This window comes from Tachypleus tridentatus, chromosome 13 (genome assembly GCF_004210375.1).
Source record: "Tachypleus tridentatus isolate NWPU-2018 chromosome 13, ASM421037v1, whole genome shotgun sequence".
NCBI lineage: Eukaryota > Metazoa > Arthropoda > Merostomata > Xiphosura > Limulidae > Tachypleus > Tachypleus tridentatus.
This window is the reverse complement of record NC_134837.1, coordinates 78,507,037-78,531,155: the sequence shown is the minus strand read 5'-3', so window position 1 is coordinate 78,531,155 and position 24,119 is coordinate 78,507,037. Positions and strand designations below refer to the sequence as shown.

General features: G+C 31.1%; 2 protein-coding genes and 1 long non-coding RNA gene across 3 annotated transcripts in view; 1 reads left to right on the top strand and 2 right to left on the bottom strand.

Moving 5' to 3' along the window:
• Positions 1 to 9,163, bottom strand: part of LOC143236196 (uncharacterized) — a 75,927-nt gene extending 66,764 nt beyond the window's left edge. Inside the window, exons 1-3 of the mRNA XM_076474488.1 lie at positions 8,894 to 9,163; positions 8,684 to 8,777; positions 1,534 to 1,631 (exon numbers count right to left, since the gene is read on the bottom strand). Coding sequence (XP_076330603.1) covers positions 1,534 to 1,631; positions 8,684 to 8,777; positions 8,894 to 8,982 — 281 coding nt within the window. The 5' untranslated portion in view covers positions 8,983 to 9,163. The remainder of the gene's footprint in view (positions 1 to 1,533; positions 1,632 to 8,683; positions 8,778 to 8,893) is intronic.
• A 5,651-nt stretch (positions 9,164 to 14,814) lies between these two features.
• LOC143241050 (uncharacterized) lies at positions 14,815 to 19,260 on the top strand. Its single transcript, XR_013022164.1, has 2 exons — positions 14,815 to 16,499; positions 17,398 to 19,260. It is a non-coding gene; the product is annotated as an uncharacterized LOC143241050 (long non-coding RNA).
• LOC143241048 (acetyl-CoA carboxylase-like) lies at positions 17,095 to 22,140 on the bottom strand. Its single transcript, XM_076484516.1, has 3 exons — positions 22,021 to 22,140; positions 20,465 to 20,598; positions 17,095 to 17,699 (listed from the first exon to the last, which is right to left on the bottom strand). The coding sequence occupies exons 1-3, from the start codon at positions 22,060 to 22,062 to the stop codon at positions 17,381 to 17,383; spliced, it is 495 nt and encodes a 164-aa protein (XP_076340631.1). The 5' UTR covers positions 22,063 to 22,140; the 3' UTR covers positions 17,095 to 17,380.
• Positions 22,141 to 24,119: the final 1,979 nt, after the last annotated feature.

Here is a 24,119-nt window from a genome sequence, read left to right as displayed (position 1 = left end):
AAAGTATTAAGACATGCGCATCCGACACAATGACATGTAATTAGCAATAAGGTAGAGTTTTACTATTGTTGAGACATAACCAAATAAATAAACATATATCATATGATAAACAATAGTGATTTATATGTAAGTTAATTGTTTAAAAATAGTTAAGGAACTACGATTTCTCCACCTTTTGAGACATAACCAAATATATAAACATATATCATATGATAAACAATAGTGATTTATATGTAAGTTAATTGTTTAAAAATAGTTAAGGAACTACGATTTCTCCACCTTTTTATTTTTTATTTTCGAAACACGTGTTTACATTGATCGTGGAATGCCTTAGTTTGTGCTTTTAACACAGGAACCACACTCACTGTGCTTTTACACCAGACAAACACCATATTTCCCAGCCACTATTCGCTTACACGCGGTGTACCTCGGTCCGTATCGTGAGGTTCTTTTATGGAAAAATGGGTTAGCCCTAGTGGACTGTCTAGAAACTAACAATTTCAATAGCCACATGATGACACAGCTCACACGCTGTTACCGGCTCATCTCCATGTGTACTAGACGTAAACGTAAACACGACGTTGCCAGAGGATTCTTTAAGCATACCGATGAAAACTTCAGTTAGTTTGGAGACACAAAATGTATTCCCAACTTTTATTTTAAAGTCCTTCCTCTCTCAAACACCGTCAATGAATAATTAATAATGTCATTTTTTTTTTTCTAATCGACTCTAAACAGTTTCTCCTATGACGTTTTCATTAACAAAAGACTAACCATGTTTTGACCACTAAATGTTAATTTACACCAAAATGAACTGAACTACAAGGGTTATTATGTCAAGGTGCAACATGTATAACTTCAACTATACACAGAACCAATAATTCTTTCATGTCGAGAGAATCTGTTCACAAGTCATTTTCCCATTCAATATTTTCATACCAAAAAATCATTCATACCCATTTAAACGTGCAAAAATAACACTATCAACCTCAAGTTTTAGAAATTACTAATCAGATGCAGAATTAAACCAGAGTTAATTTAAAACTCAACTTTGATTCATAAAAAAGTAAAAATAAAAACATCCTTATTTCAGCAATTACATATGTAAAAATACTTGTGAAGAAAGCCTGTCATCTCTAGTAACAAATATGCAAAAGATATACATACCAGATGTTATTTTTAGCATAAAAGTATCAAACCTAAGTAAGAATGTATTTTTTTATTTATTACATTTCTGTTCCTCTCTAACTATTTTTAGAGTTATACAGTATGATATAAATAATATACTTCATTCTTTACTCTACTGTTTATGTATACAAAAGCCAGTTCTTATTACAGTAATATACCCAGTACTGCTTTAGTACAAACTGCCATTACAAGTAGTAATTAGCAGTAAATGTGCAAAGTGATAAACATTATTCAATTTCTCAACATCCTGATATAGACACAAAGGTAAATCACAATGGCAAATATATCATTCTTTATACACAACCAAATAAGAGAAATATTTGTATATTCCTAACCCCTTCTCACCTTATGTAAATCTGGCGAAGAGCCAGTGAAGCATTGACACATCCTTTAATGATATTAAGTGTCTCAAGTATTGCTTCCCATTTTTGGTTGTCGTTGACCTGGAAAAACACCAAAATCACAAGTAAATCATGTAAGATTATAAACATATTTTCAAAATAATGATTTCTTATCCAAACATTAAATATATATATATATATATAAATTATAACTCACTTACAAACCAGTCCTGTACTACTTCTGTCACATACTTTATTGCATTACTTGTGGGTTTTACTTCACCTTGTAGCTTTGTCTCAGAAAAAACTTAAACTCAGTGACATAGTCAGATTTCTAAAGAGTTAAACACTAAATTTAACTTTGTCAAATATGGGTAACTTTTCATCTCACGTGTACAGTTAGTTAGGGTAACTTTTCATCTCACGTGTACAGTTAATTAGGGCTTCTGTTTTTCATAGTCAGATTTCTAAAAAGTTAAACACTAAATTTAACTTTGTCAAATATGGGTAACTTTTCATCTCACGTGTACAGTTAGTTAGGGTAACTTTTCATCTCACGTGTACAGTTAGTTAGGGTAACTTTTCATCTCACGTGTACAGTTAGTTAGGGTAACTTTTCATCTCACGTGTACAGTTAATTAGGGTAACTTTTCATCTCACGTGTACAGTTAATTAGGGTAACTTTTCATCTCACGTGTACAGTTAATTAGGGTAACTTTTCATCTCACGTGTACAGTTAATTAGGGCTTCTGTTTTTCAAATTCCTATATTATTCTCAAATGTTATTCTGTGTATGAAATTTTTTGATGTTTATTGTAGACACATGCTCTTTGTGGTTGAGTTTTTAAGGGTACATAAATACCACATTTTAAAACAATTAGTATACCTGAGAAAATTATGAACAACATTTTAGTTATTTTTTAATGGTATATACTCATTTGCTACTTACTGTACATATCTCTGAACTTTTAGAACATTTAACACGAATGTAGGTTAATAAGGTAATTTACCAAAAATTTTAGTTTCAAATGTGATATACAGATATTCACAATCAAAAACAGCATAACTTTCTAAGGCATTAGGTAGGTAGACTTTGGGTAAGACATTAGACTTGGGTAGGTATGATCTCAAATATAATAATGTATTTACAGTATTTTGTATGTATTGTAATATTCAGTGGCATATGCTTGTGGGAAAAATATTTATTAACACAAATTTTTCCCTCAAACCAAAATACAGATACATTACAACAAAACTACTGTAAAATTGAGCTACAGAACTATCACGAGATGGAATGATCATGAACAGTTTTTTTTTTAGTAGTGGAACATCCACACTTCTCAATTTTCAAGTATGGCTTGAAGACAAATACAACTGATGGTTAGTGGGCACAACTTGATCTCATGGTGACATTACAAAGTCCTGTAATTAAGTTTAATTTAGTGTGTTCCTGATCACCCTATCAAGGAGTAATTATGGACATACATTAAGAAACACCTGTAGTTTTCTTTTCTCTAGCAATGGGCTATATATGGACAACCACAATATCTTCAAAAAGCCATAAAAGTTTAGAAAATGAGTATCTCTCATCTCACATACTTAACAGTAACGAATGGAAAATATTCTTAAGACACTAAAGGTTTTGAAAATGAGGTAAACATATAAACTTATTATATAGACATCAGGTATAATATAATAACAAACTGTTTCATCTATAAAAGTTATGTTTTTCTTCACTGAAAAATTGGACACTAAAGTTAGCATCACAAAAACACTGAGATAACTCAACCAATAGAGCATTCAAAATTAATAGTGAAGTTGGGTGTAGTATATTTTGTTCATAATCGACCCATTTTTATTACATAATTTTGGAAGCTAGCTTGTATTTTAAACTTAAAATCTTGAAGTAAATAAAGATTTTTTATATAGATATCTACAGCTATGTCTTTAGGTGTAAGGTTACATAACATTAATGTAAAAACAATGAACTTCTAATTTCCAGTCAAAATATTCTTATAGCATAAAGGTGCAAGAAACCTAGTTTTTCTGGGTACAAATAACATTTTAGCAAAACCTGTGATCAGATGGAATTATCTAAATATACATGCAGATACTATAAACTACATGTATAAATAATTACAAATAATTATTGACTGTATTGAAAAATAATGAAAAACGTATTTACTGTACAATTAAATTATTACATGCATTGATTGTACATATAAATGAAATCAAGTTCATTTAATTAAATTAAATTATTACATGTACTGATTGTACATATACATGAACTATGAACACATACGGACTGTCTGTATAAATGATTAAAAATACATACTGCAATGATCGCAAGTTCTATTTATCAGTACAGTTATCCAGTTTATAATAAAATATGCCACTTCTAGCTATAAAAAAATTTCCATAACACTGCATGGGCATCTACCAAGTTGAGAACTCTTGTTTGTGCAGCAATATAATACATAAAGTAACCAATATGTTTTTATTTTCTTCCAGTAAACATGAACACTGCTAGCTACTCTGTGTTTGAAAACTCCACCTAGCTCAAAAGATTCAATCCACATTACGAGATCTGACAAGTCTAAATCACGACTAGTTATTTTGAGTATGATGGCACAAGTAGTAAAGGTGAATCGAAGAAAGTACAACAATCTTACGATCAAAATCTGATTCAAAGATCTGAAAATATAAACATGTTGCCATAGTCCTAAATATATATATATATAATCTGTTACTTTAACTCAAAAACAATCCAAAACAAAATAAACCAAAAATGCTGCATCAACTAAAAAGATCCCAGGGTATAAGCTACAATGTGAGATTTTAAAGTGCACCCAATATATATATATATATATATAGTGACAAAAACATGATTGTTAATTTCAAGATATACCTTTATTTAACACTAAAATTACATTTCATGAAGTACAAAAGTAATTTTTTGCATTAATTGTACATTTTGTGTTGGTTTAGAAAAATGATGACCAAACTGATAAAATTATCTGAATTTCAGTGTCTTAATCCTGTAGTGGTTACAATGTACCAAGTGTGATGAGATGCACTTACATTTAACAAATACGTATGGAACTTTGAAGAGAAAATAATACATCATATACTTGTATTGAAATAACTAAAACTCAACATATTATCAAATAATTACTATAATATGTGTTCCAATGAATAATATTCATCACTGATTCTCCTAATGCATGTATTAGGTAGCCACTTAAACCTTCTCTTATACATAAAAAATATGCTAATAGACCTGAATTTGTTATAATCTTCAAAAACTAAGTAACTACCAATATCACTCTGATTTAATATACTTTTTTTCAAGATAATGAAAAGGTTTAAAAATTTGAAATAACAGAAAACACCATATAGTGTTTAACTGCAGTGAAAAGAACAAATCATGTTTGATCATAATTAATCTAAATTTTAAATAAAAGTAAAAATGTAATTGTAACTTTGTTTAAGTGTCTAATAAGGCCTCTGAAGGCTTTCTAGCAGTTTTCGATCTGTTGGAAAAAGAGCAGATACAGAACACATATTTGTAAAATGTGAACTACTGCTACAGAATCAAAATGTTTCTTCTAGAGTACAGAAGAACTAGGTGAAGTTTCATCTGTTACAAATTTGGATATTCCACCTATGACTGTTCTGTTTAAGTTGCAAATTCAGAAGATTAGACATTACCTTGATTATTCATGGCAATATTTAATGTAGACTTAAAAATATAAATATCCAGTTGGAGTTACAAACTTGCTAATTAGTTTCATGTGTAATGTAGTGAATATATTTGTTTGAAAAAGAAATTATATGGATATGAAAAGCTACATTTTTTATGGTTTCATTTAATTTTTTTCAGTGGTTTGGTTTGTTGTGAATTTTGCACAAAGCTACATGAAGGCTTTATGTACTAGCTGTCCCTAATTTAGCAGTGTAAGGCTAGAGGGAAGGCAGCCATCATCACCACCCACTGCCAACTCTTGGGCTACTCTTTTTACCAATGAATAGTGAGATTGACTGTAACATTATAATGCCCCCACGGCTGAAAGGGCGAGCATGTTTAGTGCGACAGAGATTCAAACCTGCGACTCTCAGATTAAGAATTGAGTGCCTTAATCACTTGGCCATGCCAAGGCCTTTTTTTTTGTGTGAGTGAAAAATTGACCTAAGTGGATTAAATTGGCATCTATCACTTTTTTTTCTATGTTCTTACAAATAATGGGATATAAAATGTTACGATAATCGGTTAGCTTAATACAACAAACAAAAAACTCAACATCTCCCTCAAATTCCAATTTGAAACAGTAACAGTATCCCCCTTGATAACAAAGTTTTCACTACAAATTTCAATTAGTTCACCTTTACAGTAAAAACAAAATTAAACAAGAGCTGAAGAAAAGAAATAGATATTTTCAATTCACTACATTCTGCTTCAATAAAAAACCTTTTAATTATCAACTTCTTTCATCGTAAAAATATCCACCTCCAAATAATGACTTGAACAAAAATATTATAGATATATTTAATGTGGTAAGTATAATATACGTACACTTAACAATGCAGAGAAAATTATGCTGTATTTATTACACTATACTAAATTAAAAGATAATATAGTAATATGACTATATCAGTTACTGTGATTCAAGTCTTCACATAAACAGTGTTTGTAAATGCCATTTACATACGTTGAGCTTCCCAAATCTTTGAGTTTTTAGACAATTATATTCCTATAATAATTTAATATTTTTTCACTAATTAACCAATTTACCAATGTAACAAAAATGTACGTAAAGCGTATTACAATTTTTAAGTTTTTATGATCAACTCTTATTCAGCTCAAACTCAAGCATTACTTGAAGTAACAATCACTTAACAAGCTCTCTCTTACGTTCTTCAGCAAGTAAACATCTCTTACAAGAGAACAAAACTGATTACAGAGCTCAAAATAGAAATTAGCATGAGTTTTATACAATACAAAGAAAAATTCACTTATATAAATTCTAAACTCAACAGCAAGATATCCTAACAACTAGTTACCAAATTGTGTTTCTACAAACTGCCATATTTAAGTTATGTTGTTACCTTTTTCAACATTGTGGAAAATAAACCAAAGTTTATTTTGAAAGTTTAAAAAAACAACAGGAAGTATTAACAATATACTAATAATTAGTCAATTTCCAACTATTCCAGTCAGGTAATCTATTCAAAGTGTCATACAGAATTATTCCTACAAAGTTTAATTGAAAGAAGGAGACAATTGTGATATCTAGTTGTAAGAACTATTAAGGCTTACACGTAAGTCATACAAAACGATTTTAAAGCTAAATGGACTAGTATAAGCACATTTGCATTTCATTGGTACCAGATATTAAACTCTACTTTAAGTCATCAAATATTTTTCAAGAGAGTATAGTAAACTAAATTTTATAAGAATTATGATCTAGTCATTTCCACATGTAAGTTAAAAATACAGCAAAAAATAATGTAAGGCTTCAAGTGTAACTTTCAATAATGAACAATTTAGGTATAACAGAAGGGCAAATGCATACTTTTAGCTTTTCATACTTATAGCTAGAATTACTTGCATCAAAATAAAAAGGCCTAAATTAATAAATTCCTACAGTCATAACAATGCAGCATTATATTAATTTTTTTTCAAATGTACAGAACCTTTAAAATAAGATAATCAACTCCAAACCATAAAATGACATTCTTCCCATGTCACCAGATAAAACTCTTAAAATAAACCAAACATCTACCATCTTATAGAAAAATACCTAAAACCTTTCTAAAACTATAGAATACATATAGAATTGTATGCACTGTTGAAGATTTTATTACACTGATTACAACTGTGAGCATATATATATAACAAGTTTGCTAGGGATATATTGTTTGCATTGTTCAATGCTAAGTCAGAGTGTTAGAGAACTTAAAGATGAAAAATAATTTTGTTTAATGTTATAGCTAAACTTGTACTTTTAACAATATTAAGGTTGACTAGAAACATTTTTTTAAAACATTATCTTTTCAAAGTGTTCATTTCAACCATTCAAACAATATATTGTTGATTTTATTCATATAACTTTCATGTAACAATATTTTCACTTAATTATGATTATAAAGAAAGCATGAACAGTAATATTATAAACCTATCTATATAATACATTAAAAGTAGCAATGATTGGATTCACAAACATCTGGCTTAATTTTTCTAAAAATATAAAAAAACATTTTTTTTGGTGTAAACAACATGTGTGAAACACTAAACAAAGAAACTTTGTAAGATAGCTGCTAGAAATGTAGTTGCTTTACCAATAACCATATAAAAGTCATTAACAATAAAACTATTTCTATTTATTTTGTTTGTATGAAATACAGTTTGACGCTTAAAAATTACCCTACAACTATTTCGAAGTTTTATAACGACTATATAAAAAAACAAGTTCGTGACACTGCACTATTTGTGTATTGAAACACCGGTACATCTAATGTCACTGTATCAATAACATTATTTTTGTTATTTACAAAATTTTAAAGTTAAATCATGGTATGTTGATTACTAATTTATATACAATACTATTTTATGTTTGGAAAGTATGAAAAGAAAATCCTAAATGGTTTTAAACTGCTATTTATAATGATTAAAAGTTGCTATGCTTAAAACCTTTATGGAAAGCCATGTTAGGCTTAGTAGCCTGTGTTTCTTTGTTCACGAAAGAAAGCACAAACAGGCTACAGACAAGTCAAGTAACCAGGCGGTAAAATATAATCAAATAATTGATAAAAACCATCATTACTCCAGCACCGACGCAGGACAAAGAAAAGTTTAGCGTCCTGCCGTTACCTGGGTGACACAGGTGAACGGAGGATGTATCCGCTGGACCAAACACGAGAAGTCATTACCTTTACTCACTCTTTTCAATTTCAGTGAGACTAGTGAAACGACACGGTCGTACACAGTACAAGACTCTTCTAGGCTTAAATATCAGGTTACAAACTGAATTATATTTCATAATTGTCTGAATATATTTTTTGGCTATTGATATACGGCACATGACAATAAATATTCAACCTATTTAAATATAAATAGTACATGATAGGCGAAATAAATACTTAAATAAACCAACCTTTTCCCATCCGCCTAGGGCGGTCACTTGATTGTATAGTGAATACAGATCCACATCTTTTCCATTTATACGTGGCATATGACGAAAATAGGTCCTAAACAAATAAAATGAGTTTAATCAATCACCAATATATATATATGAAACATCGTACAACAACTATTACCGACAATTAGAAGTAAACAATGATACACTGGAACATAATGAACATACCCTCGATTCTGATGGAACTGTCTGAGCTCGTTCATGAAGGCATTGTAATCCCTCGTATAAGCATCTGGTTGTTTATGCAACTTCTCCATAATCAAACTATTTGAAAAGTGGAGGAGCTTAGTAAGTATTTCAAACTTTCCGTGATTAAGTTCACCTAACCATCGGTGTGCACGCCGTCATCGGGTCCCGTACGCGGCGCACCAAAAATAAAGTATTCGGAGGGAATATCAGACGCTGTGCCACACCAACACCTCTCATATACACGCAGGCGCGCGATTCATCCACTACAAGGAAGGTTGCTGCGGCGTAGCTTGTAGTTGTTACAAGCCAAGAATGGTGGCTAACGACGAGAATGTTAGCAGTATCTTGCCTTTCAGTGGTAAGGCTTACCGTAAGCTGACTAGACGCGTTCCCTTGGTTTGTGCTTTATACTTTAGATGCAATCAGCTCTCTTCTTTTAACGCTATGATCATTTTATATGAGAAATCTAACTATAGGTTACGACGGAAGAAAGTTGTATTACTTTTTCATTTATCGATTTTCTGTAACAATAGAATTTCAAGATGGCGGCATTATAACTTGTAGAAAGTGGCGCTGTGGGTTTATTATTTATTATAGCAAAGATAATTATTAATTTTTATAAGCCTACTATAAGATTTTGTTTGGTTAATCAATTGTACTAACGCATCGCCTATGTTTGAATAAAATAAGGTTTTTATGACACCACAGAAGCGTACAAACTGTGATATTTATTTTTTATTTATCCCAGTTCGACCCTGAAATACAATCGTCACAGAGCGATGATTAAAAACACAACCTAAAGCAGCCAAACAAGGTATAGTAATACGCGTGTATTAATACGTAGGAGTACGCAAGACAAAGAAAACACAGGCTATCCGCCTGATGACTTCCGCGTCATTGTATTATATAATGTAAAGACAATCATAAACGAGAACTGGTTCAGTTAAAATGAAATAATGTTTGAAATTGGAAGTTTAGAATAATTAATACGAATAATCTTAATTCAAGTTTTGGCAATTGATACCTGCATCTTTTTTTTAATTGCTTTATGATTTTCACATATATTTTCCCACAATTTAATTTATATTTCTTTTATTAACAAAAGTTCGTTGACCTTTTTATCTGTATTGTTCAATTAGTGTGATCATGCGCACCTCACCAAAATATGTTTTCTATACGGAACAACTTATTTGTGTTTCTTGTAGTTGTAACATTTTGTAGTTTTTGTACGTAACCGAAATATGTGGTAGAAAGAATCATACTTTTAAAACCCTTATAAAAAACTGCGTAGGCAAACAAATGATGATAAAATTATTATTAATAAAGATCGAATACTTTTTGAATTTTCGATATTTTAAGTGGTTCTTAAATTTTAGTTAACATGGTAAATATGGGCTGAAGAACTCAAACAACAATGTTAATTAAAAAAATTTGATGAGTCAAAATTTTAATTTGTTTGCTTTGAATTTCGCGCAAAGCTACATGAGGTCTATATGCAGTAGTTGTCCCTAATTTAGCAGTGTAAGACTAGAGGGAAGGCAGCTAGTCATCACTACCCACCGCCAACTCTTTTTAACCAACTAATTTTAAATTGTGACGATATTACCAACGAATAGTGGGATTGACCGTCACATTATAACGCACCCATGGCTCAAAGGGCGAGCATGTTTGGTGCGACGGGGATACGAAACCGCATTCCTCAGATTGTGAGTCAAATGCCTTAACCACTCAGCAATTTTAACTTATTAAAAGATGATTGAAGATTGATACATTTATTTTATTTTTATTATTTGGATAGTGTTGTTATTATAACAATCAACATAATTTTAAAATATTTAGAATTTTTGTTTCACAATATGTTCAAATACTAATTTTAAATTGTGACGATATTCCAACCATTTCAGAAATTTTTTACATAGTGTATTCGCATTTTGCATGCACATTGTTTTCATTTATTATCGTGAATAAATACGTGATTTTTATGGTAGTTTTTATTTAGAGTACGAAGCATTTTAAAGTAATTAAATTGTTTATTTAAAAGAAAGAGATGATCTATTTCCATTAATATAGACTAATAATTTAAAATCATTGAAATATTTTGTTGCGAAAAACTATTTCATTTAGAGCACTTTTCAATTGTTATAGTAAGTTCTTCATTTTTGACGTAAAAATATTAGCAGAATGGTATTCATGTTGTCCCATTCGTCATCATATAATTTATATAGATGTGTTTAAAATTACGTTATATCTCGTTTATTTCTGTTACACTTTAGCGTCATCTATTACTAGTATGTAACACTATATATCTTTATTCAAATCTCGTTTTATATAGTCAGTCCTCAGCGGCAGGTCTGAAACTAGTTTTCTGTACAAAAACATACAGGACCTACAAAATTAATTTCTACAGATTAAAAAAAAGAATCCAACACCAGAAAATGATTACGAGAAGGTATGTTTCAGTTATCAATTTTACACTACCACAAGAAAGTATAACACTAATAACCATGAAGAAAACTAGTGACAAAGTAAACACTCAAAATCCACTAATCAAGACATTAAGAATAGGATCATGAATTTTTGTTACCGAATTTTCTAAGCCTAGCTAAAAATAAGATTGCATTATTATATTTCTCAAAAACTCAAGAAACACATCACCGCCATCATTCCGTATTTAACATTATGTGCGATAGAATACTTAGCAATAAGACGTATAGATATTTTAAATCTGTGATAGGCAACTTATATATAGATCATCACCTAACTTTATATTTCGAAAAAGGACATTTTTTGTGTAAATACGTTGTTGGAAGAACATATATACCAACGTGGACGTGTGAATTAACTGTTTATAAGTGTAGGACTCTATGCACAACCAAACTAAGTAAATTAATATTGTATAAATACATGGATTTATCCATAAACATGATTACCCGAATGGTCCGAACGTGTATAAGATATAGCTTTGTAATAAAAGGTAGAAGAAGTAAGAAAGAATGGAACATGATCTTCCCAGGTTAAAACGAGACCTAAAAACTAATAAAAAAAATATATTTCGACTTATATGGGGGGGGGGCATACCACAGATAACCCTTCGTGTAACTTTGCGCTTAACAACAAACAAAATAAATATAACTGTATTCATAATTCGCCGACTTTCAAAAGGTTTACACTCACTAAAAACTGTTGTTGTGTCAAATAGTTTCTAGGAATGTTATTGTTGCAACCATTATTGTGTTTGTTGCACCTCAGCCGGCAGGAACAGCTCTGGAGTGATCGAAACATGTCGTCGGTAGCAGATAAGACAAATATAATGTGGTTGGAATACTATTATTATAAACACTTTTTTAATTATTTAAATTCCCTAAAGGACTAGGTAAAAAAAAGTATGGTTTCAAAATGCATTAGGCTCAATCTAATGTTTTATGACAAGTATAATTGTAACCAAAAAAATCGTGATGACGAGAAACCCGCTTGAAGTAAAAATGTATCTCAGGACAGCTAGTATGGGTATTAACACTTTTAATAAAATTAAGAAGGTCGAAACAGGTTTATCTAGTGAAACGTTGTAACCGTAATGATTATAATCTGCATATCCATCAATAATAGGGAATTTTATTTAATGGTTTGCTGTCATAGTAAATACTTCGCTCTGTATATGTGTGCCTACGCAATATAGTTCGTCGGCAGGGACGATTCCTAAAATTGACTTATACGTTATATGAAGTGAGTTTTACATATTACAACTTTCGTTTCGTTTCATATTATATCTTAATTAAATTGACGTTTTCATGAATCAAAAGAAAGGAAACGCTAAGTTTTTATATATTTATTTAATCAAGAAACATAAGCTTAACAACAACAGTCTCCGCCTTATCACAAACATTCTGATATTGCCTTTAGTTGAATTATTAAAAACGCAAAAAGCATGCAGATTTCTGAAAACTTTGCTTGTAAATAAATACAAAAAGCCTTCTAGCTGAACAATAAATAAATTGTAAGTGGCATCATGTCAGAACAATAACTTAGGTTTTCTGGGCCAACGGTTATCAAATTTTGATAACCCTAGAACCTCCAAATCTATCGAGCTTTTTTTCAATGTTAATTCCGAAATTAAAAGCTTAATTCATATAAACTTAGTTTCATAAAAAAAATAATTCTGTAAAACGGAATTTTTTTAAAATGTTTTTATTTCGAACACGACTCGCGGGCGCCAGCTTAACAAACGTTGGCCTATTTATTCATTTACTCATGTAACAACAACAACAACAACAAAAGCAAATATGTTAACTTGATTTTGTTTATATCCCACTGTGAAAAGACACAAAGGAAAAAACACAGGTAACAGAATTAGCTGTAATGTGGATATGAAAATGTTTAATTTTTCTCCCCAAAGTCAAATACATGGGGTGATTCATCACGAGTTCAAACGTTTTCTTGTTGCTACAAGTTTTATTTATTGTTAATTTTAGGGTGCGCTGCTTTCGAGCTGGCCTAAATAACAGAAGTAGACACGCAACAAACAGAATCAAGTTGTAAAGAGACGAGGCATTACAGCCCATTTTATCTACAAAGATATACCGATGTCTGACTACCTTCGTACGAGACGTTTAGAAACAATAGCGATTACATGCGGTGCTCTTTTGTTAATTTTGTTACAACCTTTATGCATGTTAGATTATGAGACACTACAGTTTCAGATGTCATGACAGAAACATAAAGACAAAAGTATAAATCAGTTTTATCAGAAGCGGCAATCAATTAATGTTCAGCCAATAAACTTTAACAGTGTTAGAACATACGCAGCAAAAGGCTTCTATCGTCTTTTCTTAAAAAGTAATCGTTTATGAATCTCAAGACGGCTGGTATAGGTATTAAAACTTTCGTTAGCCTGAAGATGACCTAAGAAAGTCGAAACATTGTTCTCTATTTTAATAAAAGCTTTAGTACCGATACCAGCCGTCTTGAAATACATTTTTACTTCAAGCGTGTTTCTCGTCTTCACGAATTAATCGTTTTTGTCTTCATCGCCCTTAGCAGTTCAGCAGTAAGCCTTCAGACTTATGATCCTAAATTTCTGATTTTGATACCCGTGGTTAGCAGAGAATAGATAACCCATAACGTAGTTTTGTGCTGAGCAACAACCGAACCAAAACTGTGCGTTTATCAGCGTTTTTTCCCGATGGCTTAGATATAAAACACCACAAAAAAGTAGTACAGCTGTATTTATAGCACATATTAGGTTGCTAAAATAATCACAAAACTTAAAACTATTTTTTTTTGGCGGGAAAACAATTAGAAACAAATTCAAAAAGACTGTAATAATTCAATTTACACTTAATGTCACTATTTCAGCAAAATCTTGGAGTGGGTGTAACATATTTATACATTCACTTAATACCTACGTTTGTTTTAGTTTGATGCATTTGACGAATATTGTTGGATGTGCATTGCGCAAGTCCTACCTGTTATCTAAATTTGTAGATTTTCTCGAGAGCTTATCTTCGAACACTAGAGAATCTTCAGTGATGTCAATGTATAGCTTACGAAAAACCAGCGAACAACGTTTCGACCTTCTCGGTTCGAACACTAGAGAATCTTGCCTTAAAGTATACAAACCGACGCGCAGAGAGACAGAACAAATACTTTTTGGTCGCTACAGTCCAGCCTTAACGAGAGGGAGGGTCAGGGAGGCTACACTTTCGGGAAATTATGGGATGAAGAATAACGCATTCTCATTTTAATAATATACTTAAAGAAAAATCGCAGCACTGCGGGAAATCACTTTGCCTCTAAAAATGTAAATTCTCAACACATCTGGCTTCCGCCTACCAGAAAAATTCTTCATACGCCCACGAATTTATGAAGACTTCAAAATGGGACCCGGTGACATAACTGTCCCCGGGGTTCGACCTGCCTCTGACTTCCCTGCTACAGTCAGTGAACTATAAGCCTCAGAAGTTATAATTGTGATAAACGCTTATTAATCGGAAAACTATAGATATCTGACCAGAAACGTTTATAGATTTCGAACATTACAAACATCTGTGAATTAACTTCGGACTTTAGTATTTCTACGAGGGTATTAAATATCTTCATCGAAGAAAAGTCTGTTTGTAAGCGGTGTGAGGCCAGCCAAGAAAAGATAGCTAAATAGAAGTGTAAGCAAGTTGTAACTCAGAATTAATTTGCTCGGCGTGGACCTGGACCGTCGATAAAATATTCAGCTCTTGACCAGAGCTCAATATAGTTTGTAAAACTCTTGTACATAAACCAATTTTTGTAATAACCGTTAAAATAATTTCTGTTAAGAAAGAAAATTATGTGTATCAATCTTGTTGGCAAATATCATATATTTGATATATATCAAAATTCAATTGATTTTTAAATTTAAATTTCAGGCTACTAGAAATCCTAGTACGTATTACCCCTAATACGTTGAATATTTATTTCTACAAAACACGTGAACTGTTGATGATGTAGCAAGTTTAGGAGTTCATACATTAACTGTGATAACTGTGTAAGAGTCCGAAGATTATGAGGGGCAGAAACAACAGAAAGGGAAATTTTGACTTTGTATACTACAACATTAATATTAATACTTTCCTATAAACACAGTCTGTTTAAATGTTAATAATAAGGCTTGGGTTATTCTTAATCAATTTGTGAGATTAACTGCTCTGTATCTTCACGTACCACAGCAGTAAGTACGATGAATTATAACATTAAAACTAGGTTTCGATACTTGTGGCAAGCATAGTACAAGTAGCCCCATTATTTGGCTTTGAGCTTTACAAACAACAACAAAAATGCTCCAACTATTACGTCCTCTCTGCTGAAAGTTCTGAGTGTGTTCAGTGGCCTATAGTATCTCCAACCTTAGATCTAGTAATCTGCACCCAAACACACTGTGTATTAGGCCATACCTAATACAGTAATATATTCATATTGAAAATGTGTATAGAAATCCTCAAATAAGAAATCATAAAGGGATGGACTGGAATAAACAGTCCAATTTAATATAATAGAAAATCCTTGTTTTTTTCCATGTTTATGAGGTTACTAACAATTAAATAGGTACAAGTTTCATGGGTTAGTGAAGACAAGGTATTGAAAAAGTTCTGTTAATTCAGTGATGAAGTCAGGTTAATATATATACATACATTTTTTAATAACCATTCATTAAGTTTCTGTCTAATAGTTAACCACAAATCTACACAATAGGCTATCTGTGCTGTGCCCATCATGGGTATCATGCATTGCAAGTTCACAGACATACTGCCATGTCACTGGGAATGTAAATAAAAAAGTATACAGATCAGACAAACTTATGATACTACTTTATAGGAAAGGTTTACAATGCCATAGGAATACTTTCTTTCAGCAAGATTTATAACAACAATAGTAGGTATAGTTATCTTCAAACAGGACAACCTGAGCCAAACTTCTGGCAAGGCATCAGACCCCTATGGTTCACATATACCTGTTTCTAATCTTGAACTACTGACCAGAGAGAGAAAGCAGCCAGCCAGCAACACTGACAACCCCATAAGCTTTGAATTCTTAAAATGCACTTACAGTTTTAAGTGTAAGTACAGTGTCATTAAAGTGTGAATTTGATTCTTTTTAATCTGTAGTTCAAAGCACTAACTGCCAAGTCATGTATGGCCAAACAATATAACCTAAGCATTCTTTTGTAATAACATAACCATGTTGAAGGATTATCATGGATTTTTATTTTCAGTAACATGTTTTTCCTAGTGACAGATTATCTCAAACTCTTCAACCTGTAAAGGGTTTCAAGTTTAAAGAAAATATCAAATGAAACTGACACCTTGCCACACGTAAATTATCTTAGGCCTACTACTGGGTACTTAAAAGTGCCAAATCATGCTTCAAAATTTGATTGGTGTAAAACACTTTCAATGCATTTTGGACACTTACATGAGATATTCAAGAGCAAGTTGACTTTTTAGTCATAGTCACACTACAAGTTTATTATTTAAAACGTCAAAGTTAATTTAAGTAAATCAAAACACAGTCCATGCAGAGCTCTATGGTTACTTTGTAGTAACATTTTCTATCACTTTATATTTGTTTATTTTTGATCAAGGTGCATGAAAATACCTTCACACTTTTAGAGCAGGTCAGAATATAGAGTGAAGACAATATTTACAAAAGACTTCTGAAATACTTTTATTTTCAATGCAAAAAAGAATTAGAAGATAGATGTTCTTGCAATTGTTTGAGACTTCACTTTAAACAAAATGTTAATTTAAATACTGATTTTAATTTAAAATAATTTTAATTAATCATGTGAATAATGTATACAGCAAGAAGTATGTAAAAATAAAACTGAAAAAAGCAAAAACTCCATATCCCAAAAATAAAAACTAAATTAAAAAAAACTCAATTATTCTACATTTGTATGAAAGAAAAATAAACAATATTCAGATTAATTCAAACAATTTAAAATGTGTCAGCAGGTATCCATGACCCTCGTCGACTGATGTTTGGTTGAAACTCTAAATCTTCTATAACAGAGGGTCTTTGATTCAATCTGCTGTGTGAATTGTGATGTTGCTCATGTGCTGTTTCTCGAAGTTCCAGCACCCCTACAGGGATAGAGCTACGTCGAGTTGAGAGCCTTTTGGTTGATTTTGGAACTGAGACAGAACAATCTAAGGAGTTGATAATCTCCTGAATTTCTGTTCGCTGCTGAGGGCTCAACATATGGATAAGACTTTTTGCAAGATCTGAAGCCATGTCTGGCAGATCATGAACAACACTGGAAGTGAAAGTATCAACAAAAATGTTAAAGGAAACCTAATCATAACAGTTAGAAAAGAAAGTGATACTAAGTCTAAAACAAATGTTTTAATATCTTATGCTGATTGAAAATGTTCCTTAGACTCTCATCTTAATAGGATATTTTACCATTATTGAACTTTTATAAATGCTCATAAAAATAACATTATTTTTTAAAAATATGAAACAAATACTAAAATGGTCAACTTGTATGTCCAGTCTCTCGTAATCTTGTAGCAACAACGTTTAGAGGACTAAGAAATTTCTTTGGAACCATCTATTCACATTTAGTATAAGTGTAAAAACAAATATAACAAAATGTTTATGGTTCTCAAATATTACATGTAAAGTAACAAAATTATTATTTTTTATTAATTAATGTTTATAGTATTTTCACAGTTATAAAGCTAGTTGGATATTTAAAATGAAAGTAAAATATTTTAAAATAGTTTGGGAGGGTATCAGTAGAAGTTCAGTTTTGCAGAAATGCTCTTCTCAGAAACCTCAAACTTACAGTTGGCCATAAAACTTTCACATTTTGTGATTTTGTTTAGCCATTAGCAACACATACTGTAGAAATAGCCAAAAGTGATGTTTATATTTAGTTATAACAAGTTTTGTTATTAGAAATTTTGTGCAAATGTATATTAGACATTCTGAATTAAGAAATGATAAAGGGAGAGCAGCACCCACCACCAACTGCTGGGCTACTTTTGTCTGATTGAATAGTGGAATTTGGCTAACACTCTTATAACGCATCCATGAACCTACAGTGTGAAGCACATTTTTCATGGCAATGAGACATGAATGCTGAATTATAAGATTTATAGTCTAAGTACAGTGACTAATAGACAATGCCTGGTCCTTCGTAACACAGAAGTAGTTTAATATATATTATTATTATTATTGTATAATACATCTGATCAAAACAAATGAGTGATAAAAAACATTTTATAAATTAAACAAGTAATAAAAAACACTTTATAAATGTAAAATGAAATGGATGGTAGAGCAAAAATCAATAGAAACAAGAATATAGGGTAATAAATAAATTATTCCTACATGAATTTTAGTATTAAAATTGAATGTTACACTGTGAAATATATACTTTACTTTAATACTACCACAGTTAGAAGTTATGTGTTTTTATCTGTTGGCATACAGTTTGTTTATCACATCAGTGTAGTGTATCCACAATACTAATAACACTTACATATTACGAATATCAAATTGAATCAAAACATGTTTAGTTTATTACAGACTCTTAATACAGTGTTGGTCAATAGAACTAGCCTCATAACCATTTTATACTTGTACATTTTCCAGTGTAACACTAAATTTTAATAATGAAAGTCATGTAAAGATGATCCATGTAAAACTTTGTCATCTCTATATTCTTGTTTGGATTATTTTTGCACTGACATCCCTACATTACTTTAAATTCACAAAATGTTTTTCATTACTTGGTTTGTGAAAATGTTTCCCCTGATTGAAAGTTAGTGTATTGTATGAATGTGTATAATAAAATTTAATACTATGTGTATTGAATTTCTTCATTCTTTCACTTCATACATAATACAGGGTTGGCTCCTTAAAGCCACCAATTGTATAGTGTACAAAGCATTAAGCATTCTTCAAGTTGCTGTCATCTACTGTCCATCTATTATTAGCTGCTAATGGCTGTTTCATCCTATACTTTAGCTTTTTAAAGGAATACCAGATTTCTTTAGGAAAGCTAACTTCATGAGGTAGCACCATCTATTCTAGAATAAAGTTTTCTTTTGAATTACTACTAGTTATTAAAACTGAAAAATGACATCATGCACTGCCCAAGAACACATAGATTGGATTTGGGTTTAAACTTACATTAGTGATAAATTATTTGTAGTAATCTTAAACAAAACTATAAAAACAACAAAACAGATGAACAGTTTGGTGGGTTGGTCACTTTCTGGTTTGGTATCTTAGTGATGTTTTTTGGCCTTGTGTTTGGGTTTGTTGGTTAGTAGGAGAACAAAGGAAATTGAGTGACAATCATCTTTTAAAGTAAAATTCTCTGTCAGTGTTAAATTTTTTTAGTGTGCATATTTGTATCATACCTATTATCATAACCTTGGCTGTTGTCCCTATGTGTAGAGTCTATTGACTCTATGATTCTCTAACTAAATACAGTTGATGATTGACACATAACCTTAACAGGTTGTAATACAAGAAATATTTGTGCATTTCATGGTGGAAGGTTACTTTTATTCTTAGCTTATATATATGGGATATAATGTTAGCACAGATAATGATGATAATACATTTAGTAAATGTTTTGATACCAGTTTTACGAAGAAGAGAAAAACAAAACAATTACACTAAAAGTTTCAGTTACAAGATTTAAGACTTTTATATAATATGACAAACTTGACAAACGTGTTCCATCACTTTAGCTATTAATTACTGACTTCCAAACATTTAAAATATTATACAAAACACTCAACAAATTCAAACTTTAAACCCATTTTATGTAACATATAAGGCTTGCAGTTTTCATTTGAACAAGTAAAAAACAATTGTAGCTGTTACAAACACATTTAATTGCATAAAGAGACCGCACTTCATACAAGAAGTTAACTTATTCAATAATTCTTGTTAGCAAATTAAAAAATGCATTCAGGGTAATCAGCTGAACATATGTACTGAGTGATATAAAACAGAATTACACTGTCAAAAATATTTTAGTTAAGAAACAAAACTAACCTCTTGATTTGAGATACAAGCAGATCTTGTTTCAAATAATAAAAGCTATTTGTTTTGAGGGTCTGATCATTTGAGTCTTTCAGCTGAGTGGTGAGCCACTTTATTACAATTTGGTTGTCATCCCACAGGTTGGACTATGTTGGTTAAATTACAAATATCAAATTTAGAACATTGATACTTACAAATTTAAATAATAAAATATTCCTTGCACTAAATATAAAATTGTCACAGCAGCTGACATTTATGAACATAAAGCATTTAGTCATTCTATTATACATAAATGGTTTAATATAGTTCAAGAATGCAAACATTACACCAATACATTGAGAGTCATGGTTAAATGCTTTCTTTTATGTCAAAACAAAGTTGTAATTGGTATAGTTATCTCAGTTACAAGTTAAAACTTCCAGGCCTATTTTTTATGCACATTTGCTGAAAACTAAGCACTATTTTTCACGTGTATAAGTAATAAGAGACTAATTCTTTCAGAGATCAACCATTCATCATACAATTATTTTAAACTGCTAAATACTCATGCAAAAAGATAAAAATATATATAAAGGTTAGTTTGTACAGTGACTAAAATCACTGTACCTCACACATACAAATACTTCTAGTAATAAGACAGTTAAGCTATAAAACAATGGGTAAAAATAAGTATCTATATGACGTTTGAGGGTAAGCAATAGTTCTGTGGCTGCTACAGTAACACAATCAAGGGATAAATACAACTGTGTATATTTGTAAAGTGTACCAGATGTTGTACTATGTCTCCACTGATGATTTTCAGAATGATAAGGAATTATTTAATTCTAACTATGCCTTGTGAAGGAGCATCATAAAGACTGCCAAATAACAACAGAGAACTGGTCCAAAACTGAACATCTTACATGTAAAGAGGAGAGTATAGCTTCAATGTATTTTACAGTGAAAACCATTGACAATGAATGTTTGGAAGCTGAGGTACTGTTGTCTAGACTGTTCTGTAACAACATTACAATAAAATATGACAACAAAAACAGGTGAAGCACATCATCCTGCTTACATGTTTTAAACAGTGTAAGCTGTTGATGGAGACATAATAATAAGGGAAACGTTTCTGTGGTTTTCAGAAGTGTGAATAACTATAATATACTTGAATACTTCAGTTCAATATGCTCACCTCACAATGACACATTTTCAACTTTATGGACAAGGAATTTTACAAAACAGTAATGTAGCAATCCATTGTGCATATACTGACTGTCAAAGGTCTAAGAATCAGAAACAACACACTGCTTAAAATAATACTCTGTTGATAAATGTAAATCAACTGCAGACTATACATCTTAATGAACACTTGCAAATGAACATGAATGACACCTACCTCTTGTGGAGTCTCTGTCATGCCTTATCAAGGCTATTATCTCGGGAAGAAGTGGTCCAATCTTACATTAGGTTGGGACTGTGCAAGGGTTGCCAGAAAGTGTACTTTTAAAACTAATCAATTCTTAAGTTTAAAGTGTTAACACAGAAATAAATAAATTAGAAAGGACAAAAAGTAGTCATCATCTTACACTAGCAACACCAGAGTCTTCAATAAACCATCTGTTAAGCATGGAATCTAATTCTCTGGAACACAAATCAGGTTTAACTTCGAGAAGCTTATAAACTAATCAATTCTTAAGTTTAAAGTGTTAACACAGAAATAAATAAATTAGAAAGGACAAAAAGTAGTCATCATCTTACACTAGCAACACCAGAGTCTTCAATAAACCATCTGTTAAGCATGGAATCTAATTCTCTGGAACACAAATCAGGTTTAACTTCGAGAAGCTTATAAACTAATCAATTCTTAAGTTTAAAGTGTTAACACAGAAATAAATAAATTAGAAAGGACAAAAGTAGTCATCATCTTACACTAGCAACACCAGAGTCTTCAATAAACCATCTGTTAAGCATGGAATCTAATTCTCTGGAACACAAATCAGGTTTAACTTCGAGAAGCTTATAAACTAATCAATTCTTAAGTTTAAAGTGTTAACACAGAAATAAATAAATTAGAAAGGACAAAAGTAGTCATCATCTTACACTAGCAACACCAGAGTCTTCAATAAACCATCTGTTAAGCATGGAATCTAATTCTCTGGAACACAAATCAGGTTTAACTTCGAGAAGCTTATAAACTAATCAATTCTTAAGTTTAAAGTGCTAACACAGAAATAAATAAATTAGAAAGGACAAAAAGTAGTCATCATCTTACACTAGCAACACCAGAGTCTTCAATAAACCATCTGTTAAGCATGGAATCTAATTCTCTGGAACACAAATCAGGTTTAACTTCGAGAAGCTTATAAACTAATCAATTCTTAAGTTTAAAGTGTTAACACAGAAATAAATAAATTAGAAAGGACAAAAGTAGTCATCATCTTACACTAGCAACACCAGAGTCTTCAATAAACCATCTGTTAAGCATGGAATCTAATTCTCTGGAACACAAATCAGGTTTAACTTCGAGAAGCTTATAAACTAATCAATTCTTAAGTTTAAAGTGTTAACACAGAAATAAATAAATTAGAAAGGACAAAAGTAGTCATCATCTTACACTAGCAACACCAGAGTCTTCAATAAACCATCTGTTAAGCATGGAATCTAATTCTCTGGAACACAAATCAGGTTTAACTTCGAGAAGCTTATAAACTAATCAATTCTTAAGTTTAAAGTGTTAACACAGAAATAAATAAATTAGAAAGGACAAAAGTAGTCATCATCTTACACTAGCAACACCAAAGTCTTCAATAAACCATCTGTTAAGCATGGAATCTAATTCTCTGGAACACAAATCAGGTTTAACTTCGAGAAGCTTATAAACTAATCAATTCTTAAGTTTAAAGTGTTAACACAGAAATAAATAAATTAGAAAGGACAAAAGTAGTCATCATCTTACACTAGCAACACCAGAGTCTTCAATAAACCATCTGTTAAGCATGGAATCTAATTCTCTGGAACACAAATCAGGTTTAACTTCGAGAAGCTTATAAACTAATCAATTCTTAAGTTTAAAGTGTTAACACAGAAATAAATAAATTAGAAAGGACAAAAGTAGTCATCATCTTACACTAGCAACACCAGAGTCTTCAATAAACCATCTGTTAAGCATGGAATCTAATTCTCTGGAACACAAATCAGGTTTAACTTCGAGAAGCTTATAAACTAATCAATTCTTAAGTTTAAAGTGTTAACACAGAAATAAATAAATTAGAAAGGACAAAAAGTAGTCATCATCTTACACTAGCAACACCAGAGTCTTCAATAAACCATCTGTTAAGCATGGAATCTAATTCTCTGGAACACAAATCAGGTTTAACTTCGAGAAGCTTATAAACTAATCAATTCTTAAGTTTAAAGTGTTAACACAGAAATAAATAAATTAGAAAGGACAAAAGTAGTCATCATCTTACACTAGCAACACCAGAGTCTTCAATAAACCATCTGTTAAGCATGGAATCTAATTCTCTGGAACACAAATCAGGTTTAACTTCGAGAAGCTTATAAACTAATCAATTCTTAAGTTTAAAGTGTTAACACAGAAATAAATAAATTAGAAAGGACAAAAAGTAGTCATCATCTTACACTAGCAACACCAGAGTCTTCAATAAACCATCTGTTAAGCATG